At 41.9% G+C, this 18,796-nt stretch overlaps 1 protein-coding gene across 1 annotated transcript in view; it reads left to right on the forward strand.

Annotated features, from left to right (window-relative positions):
- The window catches only part of NTSR1 (neurotensin receptor 1), a 91,425-nt gene extending 77,896 nt beyond the window's left edge, over window positions 1–13,529 (forward strand). The window contains exons 3-4 of the mRNA XM_001506315.5: window positions 5,219–5,309; window positions 11,144–13,529. Coding sequence (XP_001506365.1) covers window positions 5,219–5,309; window positions 11,144–11,393 — 341 coding nt within the window. The 3' untranslated portion in view covers window positions 11,394–13,529. The remainder of the gene's footprint in view (window positions 1–5,218; window positions 5,310–11,143) is intronic.
- Window positions 13,530–18,796: the final 5,267 nt, after the last annotated feature.

The following is an 18,796-nucleotide window of genomic DNA, read 5'->3' on the forward strand; positions in this document are numbered from 1 at the left end:
TAGTGGCAATTATATATTCAACTTCTTTTGAAATCCATTTCTTCCTGATGTATTTGAACAACCATTTGTTAGAGCCTTGTTCTTTCTCCTGTCCCGGATTTTGTCTAAATATTTTTCTGTGTGGATGTGTGCATGTGTGTCCCATTAGATTGGGAGCTCCTTGAGGGCAAGTAATATGTGTTTCATTTCTGTTATAATCTCCTAAGAACTTAGTTCAGTGCTCTGCATTCAGAAGCACTCTTTAAATGTGATTAATTGAATGACTGACATTATATTTTAAGAAATAATAATAATAGGAGATAGACAATATGCAGAGCACACTATTTCTTATTTTGATTTTGGCCCTTCCCTAGTGTTAAAATAAGTTTCTGCCCAAAATTTGAGTTAGTGAGTCAAGGGAGTTCATGTACAATATATTCATAAATAGTATTCATAAATTTCCCCTCCTACCTCACCTTGCTTCTCTCCTTGAACAACCCATCCCGCACACTTCGGTCCTCTAGTGCCAACCTTCTCACTGTGCCTTGATCTTTCCTGTCCCGCCCCTGACCCCATCCCGTGGCTTGGAATGCCCTCCCTCCTCAAATCACAATTACTCTGTCTCCCTTCAAAGCCTTATTGAAGGCACATCTCCTCCAAGAGGCTTTTCCAGACTAAGCCCCACTTTTCCTCATCTCTCACTCCCTTCTGCATTTCCCTGACCAGCCTTTGCTCTTCCCCTTTCCCAGCCCCACAGCACTTATGTACATATCTCTAACTTTATTTTATTTGTAATTAATTCATTCAATCGTATTTATTGAGCACCTACTGTGTGCAGAGCACTGTACTAAGCACTTGGAATGTACAATTCAGCTACAGATAGAGACAATCCCTGCCCAACAACGTGCTCACAGTCTAAAATGGGGAGACAGCAAAACAAAACAAGTAATGATGTCTGTCTCCCCCCTGTAGACTGTAGGTTTGTGTGGACAGGGAGTGTGACTGTTTATTGTTGTAATGTATTCTCCCAAGTACTTAGTACAGTGCTCTGCATACAGTTAGCGCTCAATAAATACGATTGAATGAATGAATGACTCAAAGACCATGAATTAGATTCATAATGATCTTGACAAAGGGACTTGTCAAAAGCCAAAGAACAAATTTCAATAAATATGTGAGGTTATTACATTTTGAAAGAAAAGATAACTCCTCTCTTACAATATGGAGATTGATGGGGATTGATGGATTATCTTTCACTACAGCTGAAAGAGATCTGAGTCATAGTGGGTCTCTACATAACAATAATAATATTTGTTAAGCACTTATTGGGTATCAAGCACTGTTCTAAATGCTGAGGTCGATACAAGTTAATCAGGTCAGACACAGTCCCTGTCTCACATAGGGCTCGCAGTCTAAGTAGGAGGAAGAACAGGTAATGAATCCCCCATTTTACAGTTGAGGAAACTGAGACACAGGAGTTAAATGACTTGCCCAAAGTCACACATCAGGCAAGTGGCAGAGCTGGGATTAGAACCCAGGTCCTCTGATTCCCAGGCCTGTACTCTTTCCCCTTGGCCATGGTACTTATGACGTGATCAACATCAGTTCAAGTCAGAAATAAGTAAAGAAAGCACGATGTCAGAATGCATAACACAAGGATATGATTTAGAAACTCTAAGGTAATTCTCCTGCTCCACTCAGTACTCACAGTGGTTTAGAAAAGAAGTGATTTTGATTCTAAAATAATCAGTGCAATATCTAAACACATAACAAGCACATTAACTCATTAAAGGGACATTGCTGCACACGATGGACAAAGTTCATTAAAAGGATACCAATTGTTGATGCTGAATGTGAAGCTTGGCTCCCCACTGATGGAAGGATGGTTTCAAGCCACTTAATGAGAGCAATTTAAAATCACTTAGGGAAGCACATGCAATTAGCTAAACATTCCCATCTCTGCATATTTGAATGTGGCTTAAATACTCACGTTCTGAAGCCAGTTCTACCAGTTGTATACACTGGAAAGGAAGATATACGGTGATGATCAAATTCCATTGAAATATTTCACGTGTTGCAAAGAAAGTCAGGCCAAAGGAACAGCTGAACACCCAATAACAACTGCCCACTTGGCACTTGCAGCCTTAATTACATTTATAATGGTGAAACAGACCCCAAATTGCTTTTCCTTCCTCAACCTCAATCGGTCCCTCTCCCCCCAAGAATGAAATTTTATTTCATTTTCATGCAGCCCTCAATCAGGGAATAGAAGGTATAAAGCCAACCTTGAAAGCTAGTGCCCACATCTTCTCTTAGTTCTGCACCAGGATGGTGAAGGGCATATTGAATAAAAGATGATTGAAAGAGGAAAAGAACAATAGCTGGGTGGTTCATTAGGATTTGGCTAAGGTGCCTTCAGAAATTATTATTCATTCTATTTGTTAACCATTTACTATGTGCCAAGCAGTACCCTAAGATTGAAGTAGATAAAAGTTAATCAGATCAAATTTCCCTGATTCTGGATAAAAATGTTCACTTTTCTCAGAAAGCTTTGAAGCAAAATTTTCTGGTGAGAGATCAAAGAGCTGCTTCTCAAGCCAACACTCCAGATTTTAGTGATGTTTTCCTGGACTTTGTCTCTAAACTTAAGCCTGTGAAGCACTACAACCTGTGTTTCTGCTTATCAGCATTATAAGATGTTTTGTAGAGTGCTTCCATTACCACATTCCTGCAATTACTTTCCTTTTCCCCCAGACATAAAATCAGAGCCAACTTGGCATCTGTGAGAACTTGCCCATTCTAAATATCTCACTGCAATGTCACAAAGGAAAAGACTGCTGAAAACCTCAGCTGCAGATCATGCAGAGAGAAAAATACTTCAAATATTCACTCACACACACATACATTCCCACCCTGTCCATTCCACTTCATGCCTATTCACTTCACCAGATGGGGCATTGCCTGTGGCTACAAAAGCCAAATGTATGTTTAAGACAATTTTCCAGGAGAAAGTTGGTTTGGGCCCAGAAGTGCACAGGGCAAACTGAAATTAGGGAAGATCCTGGAGGCTTAAACCATCAGTACCACCTCAACTCTGACATCAGTAAATCCTCCTTACTGACATTTTGGGTTTCAAATTTTCCACCCTCTACAGAAGTCCAGCTCTACCACCACCCTAGTGGTTTCAAGATCATCCTCTAAAGGTCACGCAGGTTGGAAGTAGAGTATGAGGGTACCGAGGAGCTTTCAGTACCTCCAAACAGCAGCTGTCCATCATGTAGTCTGTTAGGGCAGAAATGAAGGAAAAGGGGAGGGTCTGAATGGAGTTACTGCTGCAATTACTTATCCACTTCCCTTGCATCATAGCATACATTTAGGATGGAATGAATTGCCTGGCAATGATTGGAACTGTTTGGGGAATAAAGCAATTGAAGTATAGCTTTAAGGGATGAATCCTGTGGTAGGTGATAACTTCTGCTTTCCAGAGAGGGATCAACATTTCTGCTTTCCATTTATATAAATTTCTTCAAACCTTCTTCAACCTTTTTAAGTTTTTTTAAAATGTCAGTGCGCCCCACTATTTTCTCCTATTTTCTCCTCTAGCCCCATCCAGGACCCTAGGGTATTTTCAACTTAATCTATCAGTTTTATTCCTTGTTCTACATAATTCATTCAACCATATTTATTGAGCGCTTACTGTGTGCAGAGCATTGTACTAAGCACTTGGAATGTACAATTCAGCAACAGAGACAATCCCTGCCCAACAACAGGCTCACAGTCTAAAAGGGGGAGTCAGCAAAACAAACTTTAAAATCTGGCAGGAAAAGGAGGGGTGATTACTATCTCATACCAACATATCCCCTAACATATATGGTCCTTCATAAGTATAATATGTGCTTACTATGTACTAAAGCCTTTACTGAGAGATTTGCTTTAATAATAATGTTGGTATTTGTTAAGCGCTTACTATGTGCAGAGCACTGTTCTAAGCACTTGGATAGATATAGGGTAATCAGGTTGTCCCACGTGAGGCTCACAGTTAATCCCCATTTTACAGATGAGGTAATTGAAGCACAGAGAAGTTAAGTGACTCGCCCACAGTCACACAGCTGACATGTGGCAGAGCCGGGAGTCGAACCCATGACCTCTGACTCCGAAGCCCATGCTCTTTCCACTGAGCCACGCTGCTTTACATACTCCATAGAAGTCTTTCCAGTCTTCTTTCTCAAAACATGGATTTAAGGAAAATATTGATGATTCTTTATTTGAGAAATACAGGTTAAAACAGAGTTCATATAAATAGAAGGCTTGGGAAGCCTCTTAACTGAACTCTCTCCAGCTCTTATTGTTAAGAACCCTGAGCTCAAGTATGATCTCAGACACCAGTTTCTGGCAAAAATCCGCTGCCACATTGGGCACTGCTCAGTCTCCAATTATTTTACAAATCCTAACAGCCCCAGTGCTATGAGGACTATTTCTCTTTCTATCAATGATTTCCTTTGTCAGTTTCCCTCCCTCTTAAGGTTGATATTTTTTTCAATAAAATAGGGGAAAAAAAACAACCTCTTTCTAAAATCCCATGCTTAAGATTTGACACTGTTAACATTGGCATTGCATTCATCAGTTAAGTATCTCAAGAACAGCTATCCCATAGATATTAACTACAAATAAGGATTTAAAGCAACACACTGAACAACCAATGCAGAGTAATAGAGTAAGTACTTGTGAGAGTACTGAAAACTTAAAAGACAGAATCCCCGGCCTCATAGAGCTTACAATCTAGCAGGGGAAACATAAAATATTAAAGATAAGGAGAAGAGAATGGAAAGACAGTTGGGTGGCTAAGTGCTTATAGAGTATGGTGTGAATGTTGATGAGTGGTTGTGAGTGATATACTATAGGTAGAAGTCCTCAATATTTCTAAATATGACCTCAAAGTGAATTTTTCTCATTACTCTGTTTATTGTTACAATACATTTTTGGTCACCAGGAAGCTGATCAAAGATTGTATAAACATTTGGAAGAATGTGCAATTTAGCTGGACTTGTTCCCTGAAGAGGGATTATTCAAGGAATGGGGTCCACTATTAAAAGTTAGCTTTGCCAAGATGATTGAAACTTTTCTCTGTTGGTATGGAAGTCATTTCCAAAAAACCTACAGGAAAATGGATTGCTTATTTCCCAGCATACAAAAGAACACAGCATTGAAAGAGTCCTGGATTTTTGTTTCCACGCTACAGGTGCTGTAGTTATTGCCTTCGTGGTCTGTTGGCTTCCTTACCATATACGACGCCTGATGTTCTGCTATATCCGTGAGGACCAGTGGACACCGTGAGTATTTTTTAGTGTGATCAGGTATTGATTTTGGTTTGGATTTCAGATGTTCATGAAGAAGCCACTAAGTAGACCCTTGAGAGTGGATTTTTAGAAATGGTGAAAAAGGTAAATGATTGAAGAGCGATAAGCAATTCCCTGTCTGTAGTATACAAGAAAGTAATGTTAGTTATTTAAACCAATTCATTCATTCCACATGCAATACGGGGAGCTTTATTTGAAATTTTGATCCCTGATTTGCCCAAAGTGTTTGCAATCATTCCCATGTGAAAAAACAGCTTATATGGACAGGTGTCCATTCTTTCCCCCACCCTCATGCCCTTATACTCTTCCCCCAATCAATTCACTTATTAGTGACTCTCAGAAGACTATCTGGGGCTTATTATTCCCCTCTTCTCTTCCATCTCAAATTAATTCTGCTTCATACCAGTGTTTCCTCATCACTAGTACAGGGACCCGGCTCTCTGATTGAACGCAGTATGTTTCTGTAGAGAGTGGTGTCCATGTACTATCTTTGGCCAGGCAGAATAAAGGAAAGGGGATTTTTCAATTGAAAAAATCTGGGATGCATCTTTTGCTACATTTAAGATTAAATACTGTAAATCATTCAGGACCAGGATCTCATGGTATGGGCCCAGATTGGGTAGCAGGAGGACAGATGTAATGATAGAGACATAGAAATGGATTCAATGACAAGGGCCCAGATTCAACAGTGGGGACACAGATTTGATGTCAGGGGCACAATTTTGACTTTGGGGGTGTGGTTTTGACCTCAGGGGCACAAATTAAATGACAGACAAAAGCAATAGAAAACCTCAACAGACAAGTCATGGTTGTGTGACTGGTAGCCTGAAAATGAAGAACTGACAATCCATTATCTCCCCAGTTCCCTCCCTGTCGCTCACCTAACTGGATTTGAGCAGAACCACATACTTTTCCCTGCATCAGGAAGTAACATAGAAAGTGGAAGCAGTGTGGTTTAGTGGAAAGAGCACAGACCTGGAAGTCATAACACCTGCTTTCTTATCCCAGCTCTGACACTTGTCTGCTCTGTAACCTTGGGAAAATCACTTAACTTCTCTGAGCCTTAGTTACTTCATCTGTAAAATGGTAATTACATCCTACTTTCTCCTACCTTAGGCTGTGAGTCCCACTTGAAACAGGGATTATCGTGTGTCTACCCTAGTGCTTAGTACAGTGCTTGGCACATAGTATACACTTATGAGAAGCAGCATGGCCTAGTGGATACAGCATAGGCCTAAGAGTCAGAAGGACCTGGATTCTAATCCTGGCTCTGACACTTGTCTGCTATGTGACCTTGGGCATGTCACAACTTCCTTGTGCCCTAGTTACCTCATCTTTAAAATGGGTATTAAGATTGGCAGCCCTATGCAGGACAGGGACTGTGTCCAACCTGATTAAATTGTATCTACCCCAGTGCTAAGTACAGGCCCTGGCACATAGTAAGTGTTTAATCAATATTATGAAAAAAAATAATAACTTCTCTTTGCCTCAGTTACCACATCTGTAAAATGGGGATAGACTATGAGCCCCATGTGGGTCATGAACTGTGTCCAACCTAATGAGCTTGTATCTACCCAGCACTTAATACAGTAGCTGGCACATAGTAAGCAACCTGCTGTGAGTTCTGTTCAGCTGCCTGTTTTCAGTTCCCTGGCAGGCCGAGTTCCTTCGTTTATTCATTCAATAGTATATATTGAGCGCTTACTATGTGCAGAGCACTGTACTAAGTGCTTGGAATGTGCAATTCAGCAACAGATAGAGACAATCCCTGCCCATTGATGGGCTTACAGTCTATCAAGCTTTGTTTTAGAAGAGGAATATTTCTTCATTACCCACAAGAACTTCAATCTTGTGTGCGTGCTTTGCCACCTGGGAAGGATTGGTGATACACCAGTACCCCCTCCATGCTGAAGACCAAGCCCTTCAAAGCCTCTGACAATTATGTCCTTCTAATGTTTGCTTTGAAGAAAGAAAGTAAATGATAGCAGACTACATATTCTATGATCTTCTCTTTATGAGCCACAGTTGAATTTTTATCATTCACACCTTAGCTCTGTTGAAGTACGTTATCAATAACCTTCCCTCCCCTATTAGTAAAGGAGACCAGTAAATGCTCAAGGGTCAGGTCAATCATTGTCAGAATTAGCATAAGATGTGCCCTTCTAGGTATTGGAATCTATGACAGACTTTATACATGCTAAATGGTTTACAATAGTGGTTGCCCTCACAGCTTCCCTTCAAGGTGAGGCAGTATTATTATTCCAGTAATCAAATAATAATAATGGTACTTACTATGTTCCAAGTACCATTCTAAGCACTAGTGTAGATACAAGTTAATCAGGTTGGACACAGTCCCTATTCTACATAGAGCTCCCATTCTTAATCCCCATTTTACAGATGAGGTAACTGAGGCCCAGAGAAGTTAAGTGATTTGCCCAAGGTCATAGAACAGACATGTGTCACAGCTGGGATTAGAAGCCAGGTCCTGACTCCCAGTGCCTGGGATTAGAAGAAATACCCTTCCTGTATCTGGGTGTCTCTGCCCTTACAAACTTCCTACTCTTCTCACAGTCTCTGTTCCTGATCCTTTGAAGTGCTGTTCCCTCACTTTACTACCTTTATAGCTGGACTCTTCCCAGGGGCTGGCTCTGATGCTCTTCTCTCCCTAGCTGTTCTGAGCCAGACCCTGAAGCATCGACCTTCCTGCCTCACTGGCCCTTCTTCCTCCTCCTTGCCTCTGCTCTGGCTATTCCTCCCAACCCCACCCTCCCCCTGTCTCAGGTCCCTCAGACAAGTGCCACCTGGGAGCTGTCTCTGAGCCAGAGCACTCAAAGTGACCATTAGAGTGACAACTTCTATTTTATAACTAGAGACAGAATAAAGACACTGCAAGCTCTTTTCTAGTGGGCATGGGGTCAGCAAGGGAGGATGATAAAAATTCTATACTTTATTGGCTCAAGGTTTCCTGATCCTGGATTTGACCATCAGTTCAGAGAAACTTCTCCCTAATCCTTCATGCCTCCTGATCTTCGTTCCTCATCTAAAAAATGAGGAAGATAATCCTATCTCAACTCACAGAGGTAGAAGGTAAATTGACCATAATATACTTAACAAACATGGTTTGTAATGACATTTTACAGTCAGTCAATTCCTGCCTGTCTTGCAGAAGCACTGGAGTTAGCAAGGGCTTCAACCAGGGAATCAAAATTGTCAGTCCTCTCAGTACCAGAATTTTGGATTGATTAAGATCAGGCCTGTTGTTGAGTGGAGCACATTTCCTCTCAGTGGTCTGTGCTTAACAAATAGACCTGAGGCACACAGGCAGGGGCAGTTTGTTTGCTTATGAAAGCTACTACATTTTATTAGACAAGGACCGGGTGGGCTGGGGGTTGGGGGAGATGCAAGAAGTGGAGGGAGGAAATACATGCTTTCCAAGCCAGCAAGATAGAGCTCAAGAAGCTGTTAGTTATACTGGTATATAAGGGTAGACTTAGCCAGATCTACAGATTAGGTCTTCTGAGTCAATCCATCACAGATCTGCCTTGCTTAGACCCAAGAGGACAACTGCTGAAGGACTGACTATCCATGTTCCCATGGTCCTGTTTTCTCCCTCTCAGTAGCATAGGCTTGCAACCAGAACTTCAGTTCCTCAGTTGACCTCCAGCTTGTAGTTTAGTAATTTTGGTCCTTCGGTAAGCTACCATTACCATGGAATGAGATGAAGTACTAGCCTGTGTGCTGCTTAATCCCTGACAACCATAATATGTCTGATCCACAGCCACATCCCACTGAAGATGTCTGACCTTTCCATCCAACAAAGTATTAGCCAAGCAGGGTAAAACAGATATAGCACAATCTGTAATAGATTTATCGTGTAGGATTGATTGTCCTCCATATGCTAGACACCCTTCAGGATGATGTTTCCTGCACTAAGAACTTCTTGTCTTATGTTCAGTCACATTATGATTTCTACTCAGAATGTGACCTCAAGGTGATTTAAGAATCGTGAATACCCAGTCCACTTCTAGATCGGGTCCTGTCCAAAGCCTCCTTCTGTTTGCCTCAGCTTCTCCCTATCTCTGGGGCTCATGAATCTTCCTAAACAGATTCATAGTTATTAAATACTTTGAGAAGCTAAGGGGCAAATCGAAAGAATTGCAAGTCAAATTCTTCCAACTCCAGAAATGTGTTTTGACAGGGCCCAAAAGATATAGATGGGGAAAATGATCTAGGTAAGAACTAGCTCTAACAAGAGACTCTACTTATTTTCCCAGCTTCTGATTGTTCTATGCTGACTACTCAATGCTCTTCACAAGCCCTGAGCAGGGACGACAGACCTCAGGAGTCCTATTAAAATTCAAGAATAATCTTGGGAAATAAAAGGTGCTGAGAAAGGGGCCATGGGAGCCTTAGCCCACCCATCCTTCTGAACCAGTTCCTGAACCCATTCTGAGTCAGAAGGAATGGGAGAGCTTCTAGGGAGAGCTTATAATCATTATTATTATATTTGTTAAGCATTAGTATATGGCACATAGTAAGCAGTTAAATACAATAATAATATATGTCAAGCACAGTATAATTACAAGATAACTATGAGAAGCAGCATCTCTGGCCTGGAATGTCCTCCCTCCTAAAGCACGCCAGACAATTATTCTCCCCCAACCCTTCAAAGCCTTATTGAAGGTATATCTCCCCCAAGAGGCCTTCCCAGTCTAAGCCGCATTTTTCCTCATCTCCCACTCCCATCTGCATCACCCTGACTTGTTCCCTTTGCTCTTCCCCCCCTCCCAGCCCCACAACACATGTATATATCTGTAATTTTATTTTTCATGTCTTAATTTGAATTGATGTCTGCCCCCCCCCCTTCTAGATTGTGAGCTCATTGTAAGCAGGGATTGTCACTCTTTATTGCTGTATTGTACTTTCCCAAGCACTTAGTACAGTGTTCTGCACACAGTAAGCGCTTAATAAATATGATTGAATGAGTGAATCTAACCTGAAGGCCAGTGGATTCAGAGTCTGTAGGCTGGGCCAGCCTGTGCAAAGTACTGTATGAAAATACAGAAAATACATTGTGGGTCCTCCCTACCTCTGATCTACTACCCCTCCAGCCCAGTAATTTTTCCCCTTTTAGATCTGCTAGAAGCCTCGCACCGAGAAACCTTCCGATGAGAAACTCTTCTCAAAAGAAGGTGGTGCCCTCAGGCATAATTATGCTTTACTGAACATTTCAGCCAGCTGTTTTCTTCCCTAAAACAAAAGTTCAGAAATATAAATTCTTCCTACCTATTCAGTCACATGTCTTCAGAAGAGTGGGCTAGAGGACCAAGTCTGTAACTAAGCATCACCTAATCAGGCCTTTAATTAACAGGTTATGCTGGTCTTGTTAAGATCCTCTGCAATTTTAATCACCAGATTTCTGAAGTATTGCTATATGGATAGTGGTAACCAAACTATGTGCTTCCTATGTAAAGAACAGAAGATGGGCTCAAACTGCAGCAGGAAGGACTGTGGTTAAGGATAAGCCCTGGAATAGTTGGCCAAGGTGTGGGGAATTTAGGAGGGAGATTTGGGGGAAGGAAGAAGGGTAGAAATATTGTGGAATCTTCTTCCCTGGAGCTCTGTAAGAAGAGGACCTATACCTATTTCTACTGGGATATTTCAGGAAATCCTGACTAGAATCAAAGGAGTAAAGAATCAAAGGAGTAAATGACCAAGGAAGAGCCCTAATATTTTGTTTTGCTTATCATTACACCATCTCTTAGCAATCACCATATTTTTGAGATTTCTCTCTCTTTCTTCTTCAGATTCCTCTATGACTTCTACCACTACTTCTACATGCTGACCAATGTTCTCTTCTATGTAAGTTCAGCCATCAATCCCATCCTCTACAACCTGGTGTCAGCTAACTTCCGCCAGATCTTCGTTTCCACCTTGGCTTTCCTTTGCCCTCCTTGGAGGAGAAAGAAAAAAAGGCCATCATTCCCCGGGAAATCCAACAGCATTTCCAGCAACCACACATTTTCCAGCAATGTGACCCGGGAGACACTCTACTAGGACCTCAGAAAGACAGCCTTGAAGTAGGGGTGGAGCATGTCCTGACCTCATTCCACAGCTCATCAGAATGAAAGGGGCCAGAGAAATCCCCCCTTCCAGAGGTCTCATCCATTACCCAGTAGGTTGAATATCTACAGAGCTATTTTTCACTGAAGCAGAAGACTTCATTCTGTAACCATACCAGGGTGATTTTCTTTTTAAATATGTTGGCCTTTTCCTTATTGTGAATAACATCTACCTATTGATTTTGAAACTAGGGTCCTGGCGTGAATTTAGCTAAGGAGTCATCTAGAAGCTGATGCATTTCTTTTACCTTTTTAGTATTGAAATTCAGAACCACCAGTTTTACAAAGTCAATTCCTGCTAAATGCCAAGATATTCCCCAATCTTCCCTCTTTTCAAATCCCAGAATGAGACCGTTCCTCTTGGAGACACTAAACAAGGTGGTTAATGAAGAGTAATTAGTTTTCAGTGAAAGGGGGATCTTCTTTGTTGCTAATCTAATGGATATTTACAGAAAGGGAGATGAAATAATAAACAGCAGGATTTGCACTCTCAGGGACCAGAGTAGTTTTCTGTAGAAGCAATTCTGAATTTTAGTGAAAAGGGCGAAGGAGCTCAGGGGAACCGACTCAAGAGAAATAACCAAAATAGAGAGAAAGCTGATCTGGTGGCCCTGGGACAATGATCCAACAGTAGCTGAACCACCTGCATGACAAGGGAGCAAAATATAGAGGAAAAATAGAATTGTTGAATCTGAAGAGGAATGTGATTTTTAATAACTCAGCTATGGTATTACTTCTGAGGCTAAGGTGAATTAAGAATTTTGGCCCCCCCAGCAAAGGAAAATTATCATCCAGAGGACTCAAGGGACAGGTGTCTCCTAAGGCCTCAGAAAACCCTGGGGCTGGAGAAGCAGTAGTAGTTCACCACCTTGCTCCGACCCCAAATTCTCAGCCATTGACAGATTTTAAGGGCCTGAATTCCAAAGGGACTAAACATAAGAGATTGACAATTGTTCCCAAATCGTTCAACTCCCAGTCCAATAATCCCACTGTCCAGTAGCTGAATGAGCAATTCTCTTACAGATATCTGGTGTTTGTGCCTGTTCAGCTGGGTCAAGGGAAGAGAGGGACCCACAGGTTTAGCCTTCTGTTAGAGGGCAGCGGCGGGCCCTACTAAGTGTTCAAGGCCCTCTCTCCTCCCCATTTTCCAATCCTGACAATCTTCCAGTCTGTCAATGGGCCAGAAAACACCTGATTTCTCTGGATGATAATCTGGGGTCCTGGTAAACATGCTGGAAATGAGCATGCAACTCTGCCCTTTGGACCCGATGGCATGCCAACAATCTCTACTCTACTTTGCTCCCAATCACCATCTCCAAGCCAAACCTCAGTGTCATGGGCACTGTGAATGATGGAGGGAAATGGTGCTGGGAAAGGACTATGAAGAGGGAAGAATTTGACTTGGAGATATACAAGCCACTGATACATTAATCCTCCACCTTTAGCACCAAGAGCTAAGCCTAGAAAGGTCTGCCTGGCTACAAAAAAAGGAGATGCCCTCCACATTCATAGTACAGTCTTGCAGATAACTAGAGGCCTAGAGACAAAATAATTGATGTCAGCCCAGTGGGAAAGATTTTTCTAGATCTGTCACAGCCTGGGAAGAGAAAGAAAACTGGTTAAAAATATTAAAAAGTCAGTAAATGGGTATACATTTTTTTTTTGTACAATTCATCCAGGCAGTGCCTGGCTGGCTATAGATCCAGCTGCTGTTTTAATTCTGTATTATAACTAAGGTCTCATGCAGTAAGTGAATCTTATGCTCCTTTTCCTATCAGGCAGGGTGTGAAGGGACTGCCAAGGGTTAAAAGCTCAGCAGTTCATCCATCATGTGCTGTACCCTGGCAGACAGCTCAGATCTAAGTTCTCATGGTTCCTGTATCCTGGGCAGAACTTAGCTGCACTGCTCTTTTCACCACATAAAGGAAAAACTAAAGGTTTGAGTTTTTCCCCCAAGAATGAAGATTCTTTCTCTTCTTAAGCACCCTGTTCTCCCATGGCCAAAGACTATTCATTCAATAGTATTTATTGAGCGCTTACTATGTGCAGAGCACTGTACTAAGCGCTTGGGATGAACAAGTCGGCAACAGACAGAGACAGTCCCTGCCGTTTGACGGGCTTACAGTCTAATCGGGGGAGACGGACAGACAAGAACAATGGCAATAAACAGAGTCGAGGGGAAGAACATCTCGTAAAAACAATGGCAACTAAATAGAATCAAGGCGATGTACAATTCATTAACAAAATAAATAGGGTAACGAAAATATATACAGTTGAGCGGACGAGTACAGTGCTGTGGGGATGGGAAGGGAGAGGTGGAGGAGCAGAGGGAAAAGGGGAAAATGAGGGTTTAGCTGCGGAGAGGTAAAGGGGGGATGGCAGAGGGAGTAGAGGGAGAAGAGGAGCTCAGTCTGGGAACGCCTCTTGGAGGAGGTGAGTTTTAAGTAGGGTTTTGAAGAGGGAAAGAGAATCAGTTTGGCGGAGGTGAGGAGGGAGGGCGTTCCAGGACCGCGGGAGGACATGACCCAGGGGTCGACGGTGGGATAGGCGAGACCGAGGGACGGTGAGGAGGTGGGCGGCAGAGGAGCGGAGCGTGCGGGGTGGGCGGTAGAAAGAGAGAAGGGAGGAGAGGTAGAAAGGGACAAGGTGATGGAGAGCCTTGAAGCCTAGAGTGAGGAGTTTTTGTTTGGAGCGGAGGTTGATAGGCCACCACTGGAGTTGTTTAAGAAGGGGAGTGACATGCCCAGATCGTTTCTGCAGGAAGATGAGCCGGGCAGCGGAGTGAAGAATAGACTGGAGCGGGGCGAGAGAGGAGGACTACTCTACTTAGACTACTTAGTATAGTGCTTAGTGCCTAGACTACTTAGTATAGTGCTCAGCACAGAGTAAGTGCTTAGGAAATACTACTACTGGTGGTGGTAATCTTGTCATGGTCTAAATGACCAAAAAGGAAAATTGGAATAAATTGGATTGCGACAATCCACTGGGAGGGAGGAAGTGAAGGAAAGGAGGGAGAGAGGGAGGGAACTGTTTGTTGGTTGGTTTAATTTGTGCCACATCCCACAATCCAAATAGGAAATTCTAATTATGAAATTCCTAGTTCCAAAAGGTTGGTATCTCCGGCTGCTTTAGAAAGCATTCCATTAATTAAATAAGATGAATGTGTGTTTTTTTTATTTGCTTCAATAAAACCAGACATTATGCTGTTTACCGGTTTCTTTCTCAAACTGCAGGACAGAACGAGACAGTCAGTCTGCCTCTGAGGTCCCATTTTGTTGAATAATCAGAGGCAATGTAATAGAGCATAGGACTAGAGGCAGGGCACAGGGTTCTAGTCACGTCACTTCACACTGGAACTCTAAGAAGCCATTTGATGCTCAGAGCTCCAGTTTCCCCAGCTGTAAAACAGAGATAGGACCATCCCCTCCTATCCGGTGACTGATAATTTACCAGATGCCGCTGGTAAAGCCCTTTCAAGTTAGGAAGATTAATGAAGACAATCACTTGGGCTGAGATGACTACTTAGACGACATTGAGCAAGCCAGATAGTTTGCCTCGTTTTCCCACTCTGTAGAGTGAGGTTGTACACATATTTACTGATTGATTGACTCTTCCTCCATAGCCCAGCCAATTGCCTAGAGAGAGGCAAAATATTTTCCTCAGATTACACTGTCAAGGCTCACACTTCTCCAAAGTAGATATTCATCATCTCTAATTTGTGAGTGACTTGATTGTGTGTGCATATCAAATGACCCAAATGAAATACATCTGCTAAAGAGTGCTCAGTATTTCAGTCCTGTGGCTCCCATTCACAGAAGCAAAAGTTACAGGAGCACATGTTGGAAATGTCCCCTCAGGTTTAAACTTTCACATCCTCGAGAAGGTAGTAAATTCCAAGTCTAGTAAAATGGGTTCGTTCATACATTAGCTCCTCCGTAACAGAATAAAAAGTCCTGGATGAAGCTTGATCTCACCTGGGCTACTTGTCCTAGCTTCTCCTTAATGACCAGGCAGCTCTATCAATATTTTATTATACTTTTGAGTAGCACAGTGGCAGGATCATGGAGAGAATCTGAAATAAGAATAAAGTTCCCTGCCTTGATGCAAAGTGGAGAGCTATCCCCCACCTCTAAGCAAAAGGGTAAATACATTCTGGGTATAAGCTGTACAAAAGGGGCAAGAGTTAGCCATCTGTTCACGAGTTTTAATGTGTTTGCTTTCACTAGAGACTCCTTTAAAGCCAAAACAAGCATATTTCTCTCTAGTGAATTTTGTGGCCTTTTGGCTAATATGCATGTGAGATGCTAATGGCTGGGATTTAGAGGCCAATTCCAGCCTATAGAAATTTGTATTCCTTATATCTTCACTGTTCTTAATAAGGTGGCTTTCAGCAGATCTGACAGTCAGCAAAGCCTACAGACTGTCCCTCAGAAAGCAATTTTCTTCTGGCATTTCTGCCCTGCTGTAGTAGTACGGCATCATAAGAAAGAGGAGATCAAAGGTTTCTTTATGTTCTGGTGTTCAATCTTCAAAGTCTTAGGAAAATTAGCTACCTGGAAGAGTGGCGATAAAGAAGCAATGGGTTAAATAGGAAGAATGTAGACTTGGAGTTAAATATTCCAAAAAAATTCAGCTAGAGTGTGGCTATTGCCCACATGACCATAGAAATGCAACAATTTTCCTTAATTGTTGCAAGACCTAGTAAGAAGCAGCATGACCTAAGGAAAAAGCATGGGTTTGTGAGTCTGAGAATTTGGGCTCTAATCCCTGGTCCTCTCCCTGCTGTGTAACCTTCGGCAAGTCACTTAGGTACTCTGTGCCTCAGCTTCCTCATCTGTAAAATGGGAATTCAATACCTGTCCTGTCCTCCTGTGAACCCCGTGTGGGACAGGGACTGTGTCCAACCTGATTATCTTTTATGTCCAACCTGATTATCTTTTATCTACCCCAGTGTTATAGAACAGTGCTTTACAAATAGTAATCATTATTACTAATTGTTGTAACTTGGGCAGCTACTGAAGGGGGCACCATTTGGCAAGAGGCACTCACATATATAGCATGACCATGACTTCCTTACTTGAGTCAATATTATTTAACTCTTTTGTCAACTTTATAGTGGGTGGTTACGTAATTCTGTAAAAATGAACTGTTTTCTCAGTTTCAGCTTTAAAATCTCTGGGCTTTTACTTAGGCAACAAAATAGTTCATCTGAAAGTCAGCTCGTGTTTCTCCTTCACCCTCCTGATCCCTTCAGTTTGTCAAAAGACAACCTGCTCATGTTGTGTGTGTAGTGAAAATATTGAAAAATAATTGCAATTACTGTAATTTAAAAAAACAAAACATTGAATGTATTTTTTAAGTCTGGTTTCTTATGGAAGGCATGTCAAATTATGGTCTGTCAACACTTCATTTCATAAGTGGATGTCATTGTAAAGTTTGGGAAATGTTTTACATGATAAACTTGCTGCTTTCTGGTCACTTTTATCCAACTTGAGCAAAGGATAAAAGATGACACAATTAGAGTTCTCTGCATTAATTCTGTTAATCCCCAAAGGTCAGAAATGAGAGAGTTCTAATATAATTTAGTAAAAACAGCATCTAACTGTAAAATATAAAGCCATAGGAAATGAGGTTTCATTCATTCAGGTGTTTGCCTTTTGGAGAAACTTTTCTAAATGTTAACTGTTTATCAGAGATTATGAGTTTAGGAATGTGTGTGACTCACATCTATTATTTATTGTGGTAAAGGGAAATTTGTAATGGAATTCTGGTACATTATCTGATGTTAAGTTTTGTATTGCCTTGTTGTCTTAATGGTTCCTAGTAATAAATATCTAAATGAATATCGTGACTCTGCTTGAGTGCCCCTTTGTTATACAGAGTGCCTGGTGAATGGTAAAGGAGGGCACCATGTAACAACTTCTTTCACAGACCACAAGAAGTGACTCTCTAAAAGAGTTGTGATGGCAGCACATTGCTATAACTGATCAGCATGGGGATTCAGGATTGGTAAATTCAAATCATGAAGCTGAGACCAAAAAGAAATTAGGTTGTGGAAAATTAGCAGATATTAAGCATGGCCAAGGGCTAACAGCATGTGCTTGGGAACCAGAAGACCTAGGTTTAAATACTGCCTCCTCCACCTGCCTGCTGTGTGACCTTGGGCAAGTCACTTAACTCCTCTATACTTCACTTTCCTCATAATAATAATAATGTTGGTATTTGTTAAGCACTTACTATGTGCAGAGCACTGGGGTAGATACAGGGTAATCAAGTTGTCCCACGTGAGGCTCACAGTTAATCCCCATTTTACAGATAAGGGAACTGAGGCACAGAGAAGTGAAGTGACTTGCCCACAGTCACACAGCTGACAAGAGGCAGAACTGGGATTCGAACTCATGACCTCTGACTCCCAAGCCCGGGCTTTTTCCTCTGAGCCACGTTGCTTCTCTAGCCACGTTGCTCATCTAAAATGAAGATTAAATACCTGTTCACTCTGCCACTTAGTCTGCAAGTTCCACGTGTAAGGGACTATGTCCAACTTGATTACCTTGTATATACCCCAATGCTTAGTACAGTGCTTGACACATAGTAAGTGTTTACCACAAATACTACTATTATTATTAATAAATAATAAGAGCAGAGTGTCAAACTGAACTGAGACTGCATCTCTTCAGGTGACTGGTTTTCTCTGTTGTCACATGTATCACTAGTAGTGTGCTAAAAAGTGTGCAAAGTGATTTTTAACTCAACTGCCTGGGCTGAATTCTGCCTACTAGCAGAGGGATGGACTAAATAACTTCTTAAGCAGGATAGCCATTCATCTGGTTTTGTGCTGAACAGTCTGATTTTACCATTGGCCTACCCTTATCCAGTGCTAATAGCCCAGGATATTTCTGCCTTGTACTTTAATTTTAAATACCCATTCTCCTATCATCTTGACACCTGCCTCTGAGTCCCATGTCAGATACCACAACCATTTACACGAGACTGGGAGGGTAAAACAACATCTTTGGAACAAAGGGGTTGTTGGGGAGGAAGAGAGGGGCAAAGGAGTGGGGTATCCCAGTAGACACCCTAGGTTTTCCAAATTTCCACAAAAGGTTGACATAATGCCATTACATTACACCAAGTAACCTGCAAAACACAGATAGAATAGTGTATGCCTGTTACTTCCAGGTCAGTAAAGGGTTGTTCAGTATTCACAATTTCACTCTGTGGCCACCCTACATTTGAAACTCCTTCTAGCTTAGAATTCCAGTTTACCCCAGCTCCAGAAGCACAATGCTGCACTCTTTCCTCTGTGGTTTCCCAAATAGTTAGGAGATTACAGAGCTC

This window comes from Ornithorhynchus anatinus, chromosome 8, assembly GCF_004115215.2.
Source record: "Ornithorhynchus anatinus isolate Pmale09 chromosome 8, mOrnAna1.pri.v4, whole genome shotgun sequence".
Taxonomy (NCBI): domain Eukaryota; kingdom Metazoa; phylum Chordata; class Mammalia; order Monotremata; family Ornithorhynchidae; genus Ornithorhynchus; species Ornithorhynchus anatinus.